Below are 20613 nucleotides of genomic sequence, written 5' to 3'. Positions count from 1 at the left end.
GCACTGCAGTATTATTATACTTTGATTAATGACTCAGTTGTTTTCTAATGAAAAATTCAGCTCCTAATCGAAGTCATTGAAAGCAAAATCCAAGTGAGAGAAAATTAAAGGGAACTTTACATAGAGAAAATCAAAGGGAACTTTACATAGAGAAAATTAAAGGGAACTTTACATAGAGAAAATCAAAGGGAACTTTACATAGAGAAAATTAAAGGGAACTTTACATAGAGAAAATCAAAGGGAACTTTACATAGAGAAAATCAAAGGGAACTTTACATAGAAAATATCCAAGGGAACTTTACATAGAGAAAATCAAAGGGAACTTTACATAGAGAAAATCAAAGGGAACTTCACATAGAGAAAATCAAAGGGAACTTTACATAGAGAAAATCAAAGGGAACTTTACATAGAGAAAATCAAAGGGAACTTTACATAGAAAATATCCAAGGGAACTTTACATAGAGAAAATCAAAGGGAACTTACATAGAGAAAACCAAAGGGAACTTTACATAGAGAAAATCAAAGGGAACTTTACATAGAGAAAATCAAAGGGAACTTTACATAGAGAAAATCAAAGGGAACTTTACATAGAGAAAATGAAAGGGAACTTTACATAGAAAAAAAGACAGTTGTTATTCATTCGTTTGATGTGTTTGAACTTTTGATTTTGCCATTTGATTGGGGACTTTCCTTTTTGAATTTTCCTCGGAGTTCAGTATTTTTGTGATTTTACTTTTTTTTTACCACTGTGAACCATGAAAATGTGGTCAAGGTCAGATGACACCTACCAGTTGGACATGTACACCTTACAATCATTCCATATACCAAATATAGTAGACCTACTGCTTATAGTATCTGATATATGGACTTGACCGCGAAAACTTAACCTTGTTCACTGATCCATGAAATGAGGTCGAGGTCTGATGAAAATTGTCTGAATGGCATGAGGACCTTGCAAGGTATGCACATACTAAATATAGTTATCCCATTACTCATAATAAGAAATAAATTAACATTACAAAAAATGTTGACTTTTTTTTCAAGTAGTCATTGAACCATGAAAATGAGGTCAAGGACAATTGAAATATGACAGACGGAAACTTTGTAACATAAGGCATCTATATACATAGTATGAAGCATCCAGGTCTTCTAGCTTCTAAAATATAAAGCTTTTAAGAAGTTAGCTAACACCGCCGCTGCCCCAGGATCACTATCCCTATGTCGAGCTCTAAGAATAAAAACTTCATATTGATCATACAGAATGTCAAAGGCAGGTGACTCCTGGCATTTAGATATACTGGTATACATGCACCTAAAAATGCATTCTTTAATCCTAATATATTTGACCTATTGCAAATATTGCAATACAAATAGGCCAAAACACTTTTTCAAGTTACAGTTGGAATTTAATTCTTTAAACTGATAAATAGGAAAACCATTTCAGCCAGTTTGCCAAAGAGAAGTTGTTGTGGTTTTAGTATATGGTAAGCACAATGAATCAAGGAACAATTCAACTACGAAAATCTGTAACCTTGCCATTGAATAACAAATTCAGCTGCTCTGAAAACTGTTTGTATAGATGTAATATTAAAGATGTGTCATTTCCTTGTTTTGACAGAACATATATCTTGCCATATTCCAATTTCCTGGACATTAGTGTAATTCACAAACATCCCATTCATTAAGTCAATTTTCATATCAAATTAAGTTTTGATGAAAGAACATTGGTGGACTTAATGTGAATTTGATGAGAAAAATCATCAATTATTAAATTATAATCTAATAGATCTTTCACATTTCAATTGACCTGTCTATTGTAATTTTCATTTAAACAGTATTGACAGATTTAATTTGTATCAAAGTTTAAAATTCAGTCATGTGATATCATAGGCCATTTTGTATACCGGTAGTTACAAAGTATTTTACTTATCATTGTATAAACACAAAAGCTAAAGCAGTCCTATTAGATGCTTCAATATTAATCAGTAAGAATTACCTCTTTTGTGTTTAATTATGAGAGCTTAAGTAAATTTCGTGAAAGTCACTGAACCATTAAAATGAGGTCAAGGACAATCTACTGATATGCTTCTGAAATTTTCAAAGTAAATAGCAGTGTGGATTGTAGAGTGCCTCTGTATCTTCTAAAATAAGTTTTCTGATTGGTTAATTGTTTGTGGCATAAATTTCATGCAAATTCAGGAAGAGATTAGATTTTTCTGTAATTTGTTCAGGTATTCATGGTCTATAATACTCCATGCCTTTATCTTGCCTTCAAATCGGTAGGAGAAAGTCCTGTAAAATGGCAACTCATTCAAAAAAGGTTTCAAAGAACTTATATACTATCTGATTGTGTGTCATATGCACCTGTAAGCAGTTAAATTGTGCATTAATGCAATATTTTGTAGTCTTAAGGTGTAATACCACCATTGATTTTCCCCTATTAGTCTTTGTTAAATTTGCACTTTTCAAAAAATTGTGCAGAATTTATCTTTGTTTCAAATAAAGAAATACTTGGCATGAGTAAAGTTTTATCCTGTCCAGTACTATAGAAAAAATTTCACATAACATTTCATTGCATATAAGAAAATAACCATCACTGGAAGTTAACCAATCAAATTTTCCCCCTTTTTTAACCTGTGTACAAGTTTTAGTAACCATGTAACCTCAAGTTTCCAAAATATTCTATAGAAACCCCAAATAAAGTAATAATGGTGCTTTGAAATACCCAAGATATATGTTTATGACCCAGAAATGTTTTACTGCAATGAAATGTAGGATCAATTACCAACAACTGTCAAATTCAAGGGAATATTTTTTTCCGACCTATTTTCGTATGCAACCGGATGTGACTTACTATGATTTGGTGGTATTACACCTTAAATCAAGCAGTTACTGATCAAGAGCTTTTCTGCATTTATTACAATATACCATGAATAACTGTTACTTTTGGGAAATTTGCAGTTCAGAATTGTGTGAGTATGATCAGGCTGTTTAGGTTTTAATCTCTTTAAATTCCACTTCATTACAAATATGAGTGGTAATCTCTGTAATAATCAAACTTCATTCAAATATGATGTCATCAGTGCACAAAATGAGAATCCCTATAGAGAAGTTGTAATCTATTTGGTTACAAAGCTTTGAAGGCATTGTTTGCACAGAACGGGACAATTTGTCAAAAATTGTTTCTACAAAATGATTTAATGTCAAAGTCTGGATAATATAGTTAAAATTTCCTGAAATTTTAGTTCACAGCATCAATATGTATAAAAATACCTATGAAGTCTGTAGGATCTAAAAGTTATTGGAATTGGGTCTATATCAAAAGTAAAAGATCAGTTGATAATACAATAATCAATACATTAACTTCCCCAAAACCTTATCCATTCACCAAACTATAAATAATCTGGTCTTTTTATGTGCAAACCATACAAAGGGTCAAAGCAAAAACCCTGAGATTTTGTGGTTAAAGTATTATGATGATCCTCCGTGTTGAATTATCAAGTTTTTTAATTTGGTTCTACAGAAGTAAGCATTTATAACATACCAAAATAAAATATATAAAGTATCAAAACTTGGCTAATTATTTAGGTCTATCTTAAGTATGCCCTTACTTAAGGGATGCTTAGTCCTATAAGGACTTATGCAATGTAAGTAGTGTATAGAATGTGCAAATTTAAAATGGTTGATTTGTGTATATATGCAAACTGATAGAATAGTTGATTGTTGTTTAATGTTATGAGCATAAATAACCTATTTTATCAGTTTAACTTCACTAATCAACCATTTCCTGCTTTGCACTTTCTGTATATTGATACTGTCCTCAATAACACCAGCTTATAAACAATAAAAAGACACAGTAATTGTAACTGCCGCATTAAAGATGTACTGCTTTAACACAGTATCAATCATTCATGAAAATTGCAAGACAACTGACATTTCAAGGAATACATTTGGCAGTTCTAACAATATCCTATGCATATCTTTGAATTTAACTATAGACAATTCACTGCAATTACTCTAGTGTCAGCTGCCAAGGAAGGTAATTCTAAGAATTGATTAAAGTCCAAAAGATTTCATTTCTTACTTAATTAGACATGAGTGCACACGCTGAAATGTCTCGCCTTCTTTACTAATCATTGATTTTATGTTGATAGTCCTAAATATAAAGCTTAATTACAACTGTCACATAAACTTAACATTAACCAAGTAAACTAAACATTGACCAATGAACCATGAAAATGAGGTCAAGGTCAGATGAACCATGCTAGGCAGGCATGTACAGCTAACAATTCTTCCATACAACAAATATAGTTGACCTATTGCTTATAGTTTAAGAAAAACAGACGAAAACACAAAAACTTAACACTGAGCAATGAACCTTGAAAATGAGGTCAAGGTCAAATAAAACCTGCGTAACTGACATATAGATCATAAAATATTTCCATACACCAAATATAGTTGAACTAACAGATGACACCTGCCAGCTAGACATGTACACCTTACAATCATTCCATACACCAAATATAGTAGACCTATTGCATACAGTATAAGAAAAACAGACCAAAACACAAAAACTTAACTATAACCACTGAACCATGAAAATGAGGTCAAGGTCAGATGACACCTGCCAGTTGGACATGTACACCTTACAGTCCTTCCATACACCGAATATACTAGACCTATTGCTTATAGTATCTGAGATATGGACTTGACCACGAAAACTTAACCTTGTTCACTGATCCATGAAATGAGGTCGAGTTCAAGTGAAAACTGTCTGACGGGCATGAGGACCTTGCAAGGTACGCACATACCAAATATAGTTATCCTATTACTTATAATAAGAGAGAATTTAACATTACAAAAAATCTGAACTTTTTTTTCAAGTAGTCACTGAACCATGAAAATGAGGTCAAGGACATTGGACATGTGACTGACGGAAACTTCGTAACATGAGGCATCCATATACAAAATATGAAGCATCCAGGTCTTCCATCTTCTAAAATATAAAGCTTTTAAGAAGTTAGCTAACGCCGCCGCCGCCGCCGGATCGCTATCCCTATGTCGAGCTTTCTGCGACAAAAGTCGCAGGCTCGACAAAAATCAATAGACAACCCACTTTTGTGAACATTTTTGGTGTAAACTTTGTTCTTCAAATTAAGTTTTTTTCTTTTGTTGCATGCTTAAAATTGTAATGTGTAAAGCCATTTCTAATACAACACTGTTTGAAAGTTTATCTTGACTTGATAGCACTGTAAATTTCAGGCCATCAATTATATGACTGACGGTTTAAAATACTGTACATGCTAATGATCTTAAAAAAATCTTAGTTACTGTGTAAATTAGAAATAAGAGGTAATAGTATCAAATTGTCAATACTTAGGTTTTCAAAGAAGAAGTCAGCAAAGATGCAACTAAAAACATCAACATATATAAACAACAATGTACCTTAATAAAACAAGATTGGCCATAAATTAAAACAAAATTTTCACACAAGAATGTAACACAATGTTCTTAAATGAAAATTAGATTACAAATAACAAAATTGAGTCAATGAAAATAGCATAAAGCATTTGAACTTGATGAAATTAGTTCAACATTAGTATTTCTTCAAGTTCTTTATCAATTTTGAAAATAAGCACAGCTACCCAATTTATATGTTCATGATTTCACTTGGGTCTTCTAGTATGAAATGAAATACCAGCAGCAATAAACTACTTCGCCGAGAGCAGCTTGATACGACCACAGAGGTCCAAACCTGAACAGTTGGGGCAAAAAGGGACACAATATTCAAGCTTGATACAGGTCTGAATTTGGATTGTAATTAAATATTTGACACATTATGGGTTTCTGACACAGAATAAATGTAGTCAAAGAACTTGAAATTGGTTATTTATATTCAATTGAAGATTTCTTGCTGTTGTGCAATACACTGTGCTGTTGGGCAATACTTAGTAAATCTGTTTTCAGACTATATACAAAGAATTAGCAAAAATTGACTCCCAATTTTTCTTTGGAAAATTGGAACATTGACAATTTCTTAAATCTTGAGAGAAAAAAAATTGCTCCCCCTTAAAAAAAAAAATTATTTTTTTTTACCCTTCCCCCCCCCTTTCCAAAAAAAATATATGAAGAAATTTTCTTTTTGTAAAATGTGGTACAATTTAAGAGACATCCATACACTTAAACACAAGATATTGTCTGAAAACTAGAAAAATACTTGTTAAGACCCTTTTTGGACCCTAATTTCTGAACAGTTTGGGCAATTACCCCCAAAAGGAATCCAAACCTTCAACTTGTGGTATTTAACGACTGCAAAAATTTTTGCGGTCGTATGAAAAGGAAACAAGAACTTTGGAGATAAGAGTTAGCAAAATTCTTGATTATTGCACATTCATAGATAATAAGGACCAATACTTATTAGTCAAACCTTAATCTAGTATCAGCCACCTTTATATATCTAAATCAAGATTTATAATGAAAACTGTATCAATCCTCTTTATTTTTACCACAAATACTTTTAACTTTAACCTTTCATAATTCATATGAAAAAAGGAAGTAACCTAAAAATGATTCTTCCAAATAAATAAAAGAAGATCGAATGTGTCCATAGGACACACATGCCCCTGCTTGTAAATATGCAAGAGTCAATGAACTACGTCAAACATATTGATGTTTTGTTTTCAGTGACAGTACAGAAATGGCAAATTGTCAATTTTTTCCCCATTTATGAAGGGACATAACTCATGAATGGTGGAAGTGATGCCTTCAAATTTTTACTTCATATGTGATTGGTGGTAATTTGCATTGTGTTTAAGTTTCAGAACATTTTGATGTGGTAAAGTAAAGTTAGAGTGCAGAAACGGCAAATTAGTCAATTTTTTCATTGACAAAGAGGCATCACTAAAAAACGGTGAAAGTGACACCACCCAAGTTCATACTTCATCTGTGTTTTGTGCTAATAAGCTTTGTGTATATTTTCTGGTTGAGGCAAACTAAAGTTAGAGAATAACAAGAGTGCACAAGCTGAAATGTCTCACCTACTATACTGACCATTGATTTTATGTTGATAGTCCTATGGCTGTTGTCTGCTCTATAGTCGGGTTGTTGTCTCTTTGACACATTCCCCATTTCCATTCTCAATTTTACTATATACAAAGTTTCACTACAAGTGTCACATTAACATCTATGATTCAAGAAAATGAGGTCAAGGTCAGGTAAACCAAGCCGGAAATACATGTACATCTTTAATACAATCATTCCATACACAGAATATAGATGACCTACTGCTTATAGTATAAAAAAAAAAGACCAAACCATGGAAATTCTATATTGACCAATGAACCATGAAAATGAAGTCAAGGTCAGATGAACCCTGCCAGACAGACATGTACACCTTAAAATCATTTCATGCATCAAATCTAGTTGACCTATTGCTTAAAGTTCAAGAAAAACAGACGAAAACACAAAAACTTAACATAAGCAATGAACCATGAAAATGCTTATAGTATCTAAGAAACAAAGTTAACCAGGAAAACTGAACATTGACCAATGAACCATGAAAACGAGGTCAAGGTCAGATGATACATGCCAGACAGACATATATACCTTACAATCATCCATACACCAAATATAGTTGACCTATTGCTTAAAGTTCAAGAAAAACAGACTAAAACACAAAAACTTAACATAAGCAATGAACCATGAAAATGAGGTCTAGGTCAAATAAAACCTGCCAGACTGATGACATGTACATGGTAAAATATTTCCATACACCAAATATAGTTGACCTTTTGCATACAGTATTAGAAAAACAGACCAAAACACAAAAACTTAACATTGAGCAATAAACCGTGAAAACGAGGTCAAGGTAAAAAAAACAACCTACCAGACTGACATGTACATCCTAAAATATTTCCATACACCAAATATAGTAGACCGATTGCTTATAGTATCTGAGATATGGACCAAGAAAACGTAACCTTGTTCACTGATCCATGAAATGACAGGGTGAGGTCAAGTAAAAACTATCTGACAGGCATGATGACCTTGCAAGGTACACACATACCAAATATATTTATCCTATTACTCATAAGAGAGAAATCAACATTATTAATTTTTTTTTCAAGTAGTCACTGAACCATGAAAATGAGGTCAAGGACAATGGACATATGACAGACGGAAACTTCATATCATAAGGCATCTATATACAAAGTATGAAGCATCCAGGTCTTCTACCTTCTGAAATATAAAGCTTTTAAGAAGTTAGTTAACGCTGCCTCTGCCGCCAGATCACTATCCCTATGTCGAGCTTTCTGCAACAAAGTCACAGACTTGACAAAAACCAATTCCAGGACGTATGGCCGGACATACAGACAAACTATGGTAAACCTTAATGCCCACTTCGACTAGCCGCTGGGACATAAAAATTGATAAAAAAATGAACAAGACTTTATTCTCTGCAAAAATCTAAACAGAAGATTATATAGTAATATTTTGTGCTTTTAACAAATTGTGAAGAATATAACTACTTACGGACATTTGAGTGTATCCACATTACTAGTAGGACACCTTGTGACCTCTACCCCAGGTATAGTCCCAAAAGAAGCCATTCCTTTCTCAAATATATCATCAATTCTTTTACAATTGAACAATTTGTCTTTGATTCATCATCATCATAAGTTATTATCTAAAGGCAACATATTCAGCATATAAAGGAACCAAGCTGTCAATGACATTTCCACAGTCGTATTTCTGCTTTTATGAAAGTTTTATTTTCGTGACAATCACAATATAATTCAATCAAGCTTCCAACTCATTTCCTCACAATATCCACGTTTATGTCTTATAAATAAAGGTTAGAAAAATCCTATTATCCTTCAAAACGGTAAAATCACATATATAATTAAGAAAATAACGATGTCACAGTGCAACAGAATAAAAGCAATGATAATTAGTGTTCTGAGATTGTTGTTAGTGCGTTAGTGTCCGACAGCTTTGAGGAAATATTTCATAACATTGTTATTTTGATGGTATTGACAGAAAGTGATTGTTTTCTCAGCAAGTGAAGCATTTAATTTCATTACTGTCAGCACATAAAAGACTTGATCAACATGTTTATAGCACTTATCAAAGAAAATTCAATACTTTCCTAAGATGAAGTGAAGGAAAGAAGAATCAATCGAAGGAACATGGAGAAAGGAAGCTCAAAGATTAATGGTTCTCTATGCATTGAAATATATTAGATAAAATATCAATAAATCTGTCATCAATCTATTCAAACAATATTTTTTAAAAACATGCACTCAAGTTTACCAAGATTTTTCAATAAAGAGTCATCTATACAGACTATTCAATGAGGGGTTATGTACACCAAGAATGTTAAATAAAGAGTCATCTAGACACAGACAATTCAATAAGGGGTTATGTACACCAATATTGTTGAATCAAAAGTCATCTACACACAGACTATTCAATTAGGAGTCATTTACACAGAGTATCCAAAAATGAGTTATCAACACCAAGATTATTCAATAAAGAAGATAATATGAAATAAATGGAGAATGTGTCACAGATGCCCCAGCTTGTAAATATGCATGCAACTTCCACATACAAATGCAGGATTCATGTAGTTAAGATGGTTTTGTGATTATAAGCATTGTGTATAATTTTCATAACAATTGGTTGAGGGAAACTAAAGTTAGAGAATGGAAACGACAGATTTAGCAATTTTCCATTTATAAAGGGGCATAACTCATGAATGGTAAAAGTGACGCCACCCAATTTCAAACTCGATCTGTGTTTTGTGGTAATAAACATTGTGTATAAGTTTTATAACATTTGGTTGAGGCAAACTAAAGTTAGAGAGGGGAAATGAAAAAATCAGCAATTTTTATGTTTATAAAGGGGCATAACTCATGAACGGTAAAAGTGATGCCACCCAATTTCAAAATTGATCTGTTTTTTGTGGTAATAAGCATTGTGTATAGTGTATAGTTTTAGAACATTTGGTTGAGGCAAACTAAAGTTAGAGAACAGAAACCAATTTAGGGGATGAACGGGACAGACAAGGGTAACACTTAATGTCCCCTCCACTACGGCGGGGGCATAAAAAGGAGATCTGGGGTATACTTCAACGAGACACTGCTGCAAACCGATGATACAAATAGCCGAAAGATATTAAAGGGCAACAGACAGTCAACAATAAATAGGTGTCAATATAGTTTTTCAAGACCTAACTGGAACCCTCAGTGTATACAATTTGTTCACAAATTAAGCAGTCTGTGTTCGAAACCAAATTCTCTTATAAAAACAGTACTTAAATTATATAATACATGTATGAATAAAGATTTGTTTACTAAACTGACATAACTGCATATTGAGCATTATCATTAAACAAATATGAAAATCAATAGCATGTGATGTTTATATTAATTCAACTAAATGAACATCAAATTAATTAGAATTTGCAGTTTTATTTTTTGTAATATTCTACTAAAACATGCACTTAAAGTGCATCGATTAATCTCCCGTTATTATCCTCAAATCTTTCCACTCACTGAACTCATAAAGTGGGAAATCTCACTTATTTGCAGTACTGTCATGCCAGATATAAATATTACCTGAAATAATTGCCACTGGACATCATTACAAAATCAATGAAACCATTCATGTTCCTTATGCAAAATTAGAATTGAAACGAAAAGTGTCAGTTACCATGAATTTAAAAAATTTGTTTCAGAAGTTCATCTACATTGTGTATATGTAATGTAAAAGCAACCTTGATAACGGCAATGACATTTATAAATGTAAATATTGATGTCAAAACAAGATATCTAAATGCCTAGAAAGTCTTTTGTTGTATAAACAAATATTGTTTTTACATTAAAATGTAACAAGTTATTACTGAAAAAGAACTATTTCTAACAAACATAATCAAATACAAGGGTAGATAGGGAACAATTTGCAGATTTTGACCTACCACACACAGAGGGAAAATTAAAACATGAAAAATATAATGGTTCTAGCAAATGTAGTCTTATACTGATCAAATCATTAATGGAATATAAATCTAATGAATATTCAATATTAGGTCAACGTAAGAAACTAAAATTTTGTGTGAGGTTTAGAAATTTCAAAATGGTGAGGTTTACTGAGGCCTTCACTAGATTTGTGCCGAATATGAAAATATTAATATTTTTCTGGGGTTTGCAATTTTAATGTTCCCCTCACAAACAAGCTTAATACTGTGCTTAATTAGAGGCGTTGTCCTTTCACAATGCATGTACCAATTGCTATAAAATAATAATAACCCTTCCATTAAATAAATCAATTTTTTTCTTCATAATTCATCTTTATATATCCCTCTGTACTATCTTTACTATTACAGACAAATTCCCAATCACACCCTTTAATCCACAGACTCTGGACTGGTCAATGATTACCATAGTTGTTCCTCTTCCATCAGGAATGTTATATAATGCCAGAAAAAGAAGAAAATTGAGAATTTTATCTAAATTGCCTTATGTAAAGGTAAGTTTGAAAATTAGATAGACTCTACAAAAGATATGCTAAATTCTTAAAAAACACTAACATATAACCCATGATGAGGTTGACCTGACTTGGGACAAACACATTAACATATGATGGGGTTAAAATAGTTGTTTTTTAGAACTCAATCCTCCCAATACATATGCAAGTATAATGAACCAAAGTAAAAATCAATTTTAATCTGGCAAGTTTTCTGTTCAACTTCAAAGGAAAATTCACAATCACTCTTCACTCTACAGATTCAATAAATGCAAAGTTTGAATACATGAATGACTTTGTTCTTCGATTCTTTGTCCTAGCATGCAACTAAATTCATATTTTCTTGACTTTAACAGAAAATCTGAGTTGTTTTTTTGGTTGATCGATCCAATTATGCAAATCTAAAATGTTTGAATACATAATGATTCGAGATAGTCGAAGTGATTCTGAACTGCTGGGCTAACAGAACTGGTAATGACTTTTTTGTAGATCAATGTTCTATGTCGCTATGACAAAAATACACCTAAAATCATTACGATTCTATAATCTTCCATTTCTGTGTGCTCAGTAACGGAATGATAATTTAAAAAAAAACATTCTGAGAATTTAACATGCAACTATTACCTTTCAAACATATTTAAAAAATAACGAATAATCAAAACTAACACAATTACTCTGCTTTCTTGTATTTCATGATCAATGAACAATTCATGAAATTTCATGAAAAAGCATGGTTTTAACAAAATTTTTCATGTCCTAATTCTTGATCATGCTATTTCATGTCACATGATCATGAAATACCTTGAAAAACCAAGTGTACATGAAGTAGTTTGATCATTTAGTCATGAAAAACCTATGATGAACAAAAACTTGTGCACTGAACCTGGAAAATAATAGTGCGAGTGGGGCATCCGTGTACTATGGACACATTCTTGTTTATTTCTATTTCTGTGTTTAGGCTTTAATTGGTTTGTGATTCTAAATAATGATGAGAATCACGAGAATAGTACCATTGATAGGAATGGTATATCATGCCTGCATCTGGTGTTATTATTAGTCTTATCTTCAAAAAGAGAAAAGTGGATGGCTTTTGATGTCATTGTTTACTTAAAGTAACCAACAAATTTGCAGAAATGCAACTTTTGTTGAAAGAGAAATATATGTAGACCATTTTGAGCCAAAATTTACTTGTCCATGAGTTTGCATTAAAAACAGAGGATTAATATGCTCCATAGAATTCAATAAAACCAGGGGTTATTTTAAGCAGTACTTGTCTCCCGAATGTTAGTATTTTGCTACAAGACTTTAAACATAGGTTGAAAGGTGATACATATACAATTCAGGATATACCTGGTTACTATGAAGTTAAACTTAAGGTAAAATATTTAGAAAGCTGTGAAAATTGCAAAATTTGGTTGAATAGATAGGGATTTTGCATTGGTGGTCTGACACTGAAACGTTGGTAGCCTATACATGTATATAATAACTGAGAGACAAACCATGTGTACTGATTAACATACTTTAATATATGCTTGAGCTAAGTAATCAACACAAATACATGTTGCAATACAACGCAACCTTATCTGCTATGTCTATCAACACAACACGTGCATGAACTATGAACTCTATAATTATTTATGAATGAAGTTACAATATTACAGACACCTAATGACAATTATTCATAAAGACCATAGCTTATGGCACAGGACAAAGATTTGATCACCTATTCTGACCACCATAAGAGAGAGTCAATGTTAGAGGATTTATTGTTATGAGTTTTTAGTTCTGTTGCTTTACTGTTTATAATCGGCAGTAAAAATAATTTTTCCTTTGGCCATACCTTTATTAATGTTATATTTTATTCTTGAAACCATTTGGAAATATTTCGCCTTTAATAATATCAATTTGCTCACTTGGTGCTTATATAAATGATGGAAAAGAAAAGATATGGAATATAAATTAATGACAAAATTTACTACATACACATTAACAAGAGTGCACATGCTGAAATGTCTCGCCTGCTTTACTACTATTGATTTTATTTTGATAGCCCTAAATATAAAGTTTTACTACAAGTATTACATTAACTTAACATGATTCAAGAAAAAAAGGTCAAGGTCAGACAAACCAAGCCAGAAAAACATGTACACCTTACAATCATTCCATATATTGAATATAGTTGACCTATTGCTTACAGCATACAAGAAACAGACCAAATCATGAAAACTTTATATTGACCAATGAACCATGAATATGAGGTCAAGGTCAGATGAATCCTGCCAGACAGACATCTACACTTTACAATCATTCCATGGATCAAATATAATTGACATATTAAATATAGTATTTAAGAAACAAACGTAACCAATAAACTTAACTTTGACCAAGGAACCATGAAAATGAGGTTCAGGGCAGATGATACCTGCCAGACAGACATAAACTTTACAATCATTCCATACACTAAATATAGTTGACCTATTGCTTATAGTTTAAGAAAAACAGACCAAAACACAAAAACTTAACAATGAGCAATGAACCGTGACAATGAGGTCAAGGTCAAATAAAACCTGCCAGACTGACATGTACATCGTAAAATATTTCCATACACCAAATATATCTGACCTTTTGCACATAGTATTAGAAAAACAGACCAAAACACAAAAAATTAACTTTAACCTGACTGAACCATAAAAATGAGGTCAAGGTGAGATGACACCTGCCAGTTGGACATGTACACCTTACAAGCATTCCATACAATAAATATAGTAGATCTATTGCTTATAGTATCTGAGATATGGACTTTGTTTATGTGTTACATATTTGTTTTTAGTTCATTTTTGTTGAGCCTTCGACTTTAGTCGAAAAAGTGAGACATAGCGATCCTATATTCCGTCGGAGTCGTCGTCGTCGGCAGCGTCCACAAATATTCACTCTGTGGTTAAAGTTTTTGAAATTTTAATAACTTTCTTAAACTATCCTGGATTTCTACCAAACTTGAACAGAAGCTTGTTTATGATCATAAGATAGTATCCAGAAGTAAATTTTGTAAAAATAAAATTCCATTTTTTCCGTATTTTACTTATAAATGGACTTAGTTTTTCTGCCGGGAAATATAACATTCACTCTGTGGTTAAAGTTTTTAAAATTTTAATAACTTTCTTAAACTATCCTGGGTATGTACCAAACTTGGACAGAAGCTTGTTTATGATCATAAGATAGTATCCAGAAGTAAATTTGGAAAAAAATAATTCCATTTTTTCCTTATTTTTTACTTTTAAATGGACTTAGATTTTCTGCCAGGAAACAACACATTCACTCTGTGGTTAAAGTTTTTAAAATTTTAATAACTTTCTTATACTATTTTGGATTTGTACCAAACTTGGACAGAAGCTTGTTTATGATCAAAAGCTAGTATCTAGAAGGAAATTTTGTAAAAAAATAAATCCATTTTTTCCTTATTTTACTTTTAAATGGACTTAGATTTTCTGCCAGGAAACAACACATTCACTCTGTGGTTAAAGTTTTTAAAATTTTAATAACTTTCTTATACTATTTTGGATTTGTACCAAACTTGGACAGAAGCTAGTTCATGATCAAATGCTAGTATCTAGAAGGAAAATTTTGTTTTCTTCCAGTTAACATTACATTCAGTCTGCAGTTAAAGTTTTTAAACATTTATTAGATTCATAAACAATCCTGGATTTTTACCAAACTTGGACAGAAGCTTCTTACAATCAAAAGATAGTATCAAGAGGAATATTTTTATTGATTTACTTCCTCATTTTTGTTGAGCCTGCGATTAACAGAAAAAGTAGGCGAGACACTGGGTTCCGCGGAACTCTTACGAATTTTTTTAACATAAATTAGGCCGTTAAAGTTTTCTCGTTTGAATTGTTTTACATTGTCTTTTCAGGGCTTTTTATAGCGGACTGTGCGGTATGAGCTTTGTTCATTGTTGAAGGCTGAACGCTGACCTATAGTTGTTAATTTCTGAGTCATTTGGTCTCTTGTGGAGAATTGTCTCATTGGCAATCATACCACATCTTCTTTTTTATATTGACCACGAAAACTTAACCTTTTTCACTGATCCATGAAATGAGGTTGAGGTATTGTGAAAACTGTCTGACAGGCATGAGGACCGTGCAAGGTACGCACATACCAAATATAGTTATCCTATACAAAAAAAACCCACTTTTTTCCCCAAGTAGTCACTGAACCATGAAAATGAGGTCAAGGACAAAGGACAAAGGACAGACTGAAATGTCATAACATAAGGCATCTATATTCAAAGTATGAAGCATCCAGGTCTTCTACCTTCTGAAATATTAAACTTTAAGAAGTTTGTTAACGCCGCCGCTGCTGCCCCAACCGGATCACTATCCCTATGTCGAGCTTTCTGCGACAGAAGTCATAGGCTGGACAAAAAAAACATAAGCAAAGGAACAGTTATATCAAAAATGGCTTCCTGCTAGCTTCTACCATATAAAGCCTATATGCAGCCCCCTTTTATTCAGTTAAGTAATAAACCTCAAGTGACACAATTTTTCAGATTTTAAATGTGAAAATTGACCAATGGAAATTCAAATGGGTTTTGGTGACCATATCTTTCATCCAACAGAAATGAGGAAACTTAATATTGATCTTCCATACATTATTCTAGCCAAGCATTTTTACAGAAATAGATGAAAAACGTTATTTCCTATAGAATACACAATGGCAAACTAATATGTACAAATTCAGCAACTGTAATCTTTGCAGGGTTTCAAGTGGCAGATCCAATATTTTCAAAAAGGCAAAAAATTTGGTCATTAAAGGGTTGGAGATGTGGGGTACATGTCTACGAAACGGCAAACCAACAACCCTATTAACCAAAAAGACATCATCATAGCAACATACAGTCTTAAACAAAAGACACTCTACACAATCTTTCATGCTGAAGTTTTGTTTAAAACAAAAAATTTAATATAATGTTGAGTATTGTGTTCCATTTTTCACCGAAAGTCTACTTTAAACAAACCTGATAATATCAAAGCCGCTTTAAAATACCGTTAAAGGAGGACTTCCTCATCAATGTAACATGTGAGGATTACTTTCACAGTTGTGTATAATGTAACAGCCAAATTTTTATACAACTTTGCTGACAATTTATTCAACCTGACTGGTGGCTGTTGTTAAAATGTAGGAATCAAAAGTTCTAAAGTCCCATTAACAATTAGTTTTCATGGGGAATCTATATAGTTTCACATTGTATAGTCCTTTTTTAGATATGTTGTTGTTACCTACTTAAATACCTTACAATCAAGGTAAGTTAGTAATTTCTGACAGCTAAAAGTTACCTGTTCAGGCGACAGGTAAGCTATTTTGTACCGGACATTCAGATCAGTCTATTTAAAGTTATTTTCATAAATTTCAGTGATTTGCATCTCATTAATTTTGTCAAAAAGATTAAGATTATCAGAAAAATGTATATAAATATGATTGGATGAAAAATTTAAAAAGGTAGTAATAAAGGTTTAAAACGAAAAATCGTCAGAACCACATTGTTTGAACCGGAAAACGTGTGTGCATGTGTTCAGGTGAGAGATTAAATTATGCATCCAAATTCTTCAAAAATGCTAAAATTATCATTGATACCTTTATCTCACGTTCATTTCAAGTATTTCCTTGTGGACAAAAATGTGGAAAGAGCTACTTAAACTCAATCATGCTTTAAAAAATATAACATTTAATAATTTATAATCATTTGTTTAGCACAAATCCTCTTGCAATACTTTGTCTGAGTTGTCATTACAGACGGTCCGAGTTGACTTTATAGGTGGTCCTAGTTTACTTTATCCTAAGACAGTCCCAGTTTACTTATTGGTCCAGGCCGAAGTGTCCTGCATTCAACTAATTAATATACGTGGTTCATCACCTATTGCCAGGGGATCAAATTAGCGTTAGTCCAAGGTCCTGAACCTGTCTTATTTGGAAGGGAGCTTTTCATTTTTGAATTACAAAAGCCAAGGACCTCCCATTATTTACACTGATGCTTTATACAGAACTTTTGATTTTAAAGGAGGACCTTTTTGTTGGAAATTCAATTAGTCCTATACCTTCCATTATGTAAAGCAAATTTGAACCCCTGCTATTGCCATTTAATATTTTGAGCTCAGTTAAATATCCTCTTCCCCAAAAAATATGAATGCAGTACAAATGAGGCAACAACTTTGACTGAATATAAATATTTGCCTTTGTATAAATATTCTGATTTGTTTGAAAATGACTAAAATGGTATATTGTAACTCATATGATGGGGCAATTTTTTGCTAATACTGTATCATATTTGTGTTCCTCAGTGATCGGGGAAACCAGACATACAAACTTGAATTATTGCATGCATGACATACACATGACTTTTTGATGATCAGAGTTCCATGACTCTGGAACAACAAATCCTTAAAACTTAACATACTTCCAACTTTGTTTTATAAAGTTTTGAAAATCTGTAGAAGCATATTTGATTAATTTTGTGACATGAAAAGTGCTGGTCAACAGGTGGATGGACAGGCAGACAAACAGATTACTTACATGTCACTTTTTTTTACAATGAAATAGTCAACTTCACATTTCTTGTACATTATTAATTCTCAAAGCAAACATGTTGTGTTTTAATGAAAAAATTAAACTATATAATCAGGAAATTATTGTGAAATTTTCATTAATGTGAACATTAATGCAACAGTTTAAACATCACAATAATAGAAACATAAAAGTATATTTTTTAAACTAATATTTTTCAATAATATGAACAAGAAGAGCATATTATTACCCATAAAATTCTGAATCAAAGGTACTCTCCAAGTTCCAAATATTATGCCTTGTGTTTATTACATTAGAAGACATTCCAGGTAAATTGAATTCTGATGAATTACTTTCTAAAATAGTTTCTATCAATTCCAATGTCTTTGAAGAAATGTAATTATACTCGTAAATTTCATCCAGCTTCCTTTTCCTTAAAATTTAATTTAGACATCCACTTTTAATGGTTGTTAAGTTTTAAATTAAATCTAATGAATGAAATGATAATACTTACTCTCGACCTGAGGATTTAGATAATTCATCCATGTTTGAGGGATGAAATGAAACAGTAGTCACATGACACATAGGAAATTGACGATTTAATTATTTCCTGGTCTGAGTCTTGGGCCGTATTAAATTTCTTCTTCTCGATAAGGAAACCAACAACTTAATACAATAAATCAGATTAGTGTAAAAAAGAAATAATTGTTTTATATCATTTATCGGTTATTCTAATGATTATGTCCTTCTCAGCTGTAACGTCAATAAGGAGTGTTAATTGAATGATTTTTCTCAAAAGATTGACTTTCACACATTCAATCTATGTGTATGTGCCTTGGTCCTAAATGTCATCTGTAAGATTATCCTCAATTTTTTTAGAATAAGTAATTGTTACATAGAAATATTGCCAAACTTCTGATAGAAATAAAAGTTAATAAGATGTCCATCATGTTGTTTAGTAGACAAGATGTCTGTAACAAAGTAGCCCTACAATATTCATTTCCTCATTGGCATGGTCAGTTATAACTTTCTTGGACAGTAAAGAAGAGAAATCACTACATTGTTAAGGCTGCAAATCCTTACAACAAATGGACATTATATATACTCTAAGTTATATTTGAAAGCTGCTATTTATGTAACCCTATACAAGGAGTAGGTTCACAAAGGGCTAAATTTAAGCCCTTAGATTTTAATGTTTTTTTTTAATTAGACCAAAATACTACAAATTTCACATAGATATAGTTGTGATATTTCTATTGATATAAGATCAGTTCTTTTTGGCACCTCACATTATAAATAACAAAGTTATGACCCTTTAATTATCTGTAGACATTATTTGCCTTGAAAAGTCAGTCTTGATCCTTAATTTTTCCCATATTTTATAACAGTTTTTAGCATAACTAGCTTTAGCCGCCATCACTGATCTAAAAAGTGTTTGTTTCTAGGGATTCAATATATATCAAACCATGGCACCATTCTGTTACAGAGAATTTTGGATCCTAGAATGTTGTGGCCAAGGTTTTCCAAAAGCTTTTAGGGCAGAAAAATGCACAAAATTATCAAATTCTCAAAAACTGTCTGAGCCAAACATGCATTTTTGTAGATTTTATAGTGGTGATATATTTCTTGATTCAGTTTCCCTGTAGCTACTTCAATTCATAAAATAAAAATAATAATAAAATGACTAAATCTTCATTTAATTCCTTAATTATTTCCATCTGAGGTCAACTGATGATTTCAGTTTTTATATTGGAATCTTTGTATATTTTGAATAACTGATAGCTTTAGCAAAAACACATCTCAGGCCAATAACTCTCATAACCAGTGAATTGATAGTTTGAGTCAAATATGCAGTTTTGTAGATCCTACAATGTTGACCATATTTCCAGTGTTACATTTTCTCTGTATCTTTTACAACCCTGGAAATAAAAATCTTTCATAAAGTAAATCAAGTGTCTTTTTCTGTCAGTATCACTTCTGGGTATGTTGCAAAAATACTTTGTTGGTTTAAAAATATGTGACCAAGTATCATTCAAAATACAACAAAAACATCTAAAACTTTAAATTTTAGATCAAACTATCAAAAATTAAGTGTCATGAAGTGTATTTAAAATTTTAAGAAAAAAATCTTTTTTAAAACAAGGGCAGATAATTATACTGAATTTGATAAGACAATTTGTGTTTTTTTGATTTTTCAAAAAAAATAAGGCCTGTGACATATTTATATGGCATATATGACATTTCGGAAGTATTTATGAAAAGCAATTCTCTAATTGAATTTTTACCAATTCTAACAGCAATGTGACCTCAATAAGGAAAAATTAAGTTTCCCCTATATAACCCATATAAAATAACTGATTTCGTTAATTTCAATGTATTCAAAGGAAAAACAAGGTCTGTGACCTCCAGTTTTCATATTGAAATTTTAGAGTACATAGACCCAGAAGTCTTTTACAGAAGTTTAAAAACATTTTAAAGTCAAACATTTAGACACCTTAGCTACCTTAAATAGCAATAATTCCAATA

At 31.8% G+C, this 20613-nt stretch overlaps 2 protein-coding genes across 6 annotated transcripts in view; one reads left to right on the top strand and one right to left on the bottom strand.

Moving 5' to 3' along the window:
* LOC127706347 (uncharacterized) overlaps positions 1 to 20613 on the top strand; it is a 349955-nt gene that overhangs the window by 70186 nt on the left and 259156 nt on the right. The window lies entirely within an intron of this gene.
* LOC127706360 (tumor protein p53-inducible protein 11-like) overlaps positions 1 to 20613 on the bottom strand; it is a 123538-nt gene that overhangs the window by 45395 nt on the left and 57530 nt on the right. The window contains exon 1 of one of the 5 annotated variants that reach the window (XM_052210934.1): positions 18602 to 18674. The exons of 3 other annotated variants lie outside the window; for them this stretch is intronic. In XM_052210934.1, coding sequence (XP_052066894.1) covers positions 18602 to 18672 — 71 coding nt within the window. In that variant the 5' untranslated portion in view covers positions 18673 to 18674. Of the gene's footprint in view, positions 1 to 8532; positions 8871 to 18601; positions 18675 to 20613 lie in introns of those variants that run through there. One more of the 5 variants, XM_052210933.1, reaches the window with a different exon arrangement.

This window comes from Mytilus californianus, unplaced genomic scaffold (genome assembly GCF_021869535.1).
Source record: "Mytilus californianus isolate M0D057914Y unplaced genomic scaffold, xbMytCali1.0.p SCAF_6, whole genome shotgun sequence".
NCBI classification, from domain to species: domain Eukaryota; kingdom Metazoa; phylum Mollusca; class Bivalvia; order Mytilida; family Mytilidae; genus Mytilus; species Mytilus californianus.
The sequence above is the reverse complement of the archived record's forward strand: the minus strand, read 5'-3'. Positions and strand labels throughout refer to the sequence as shown.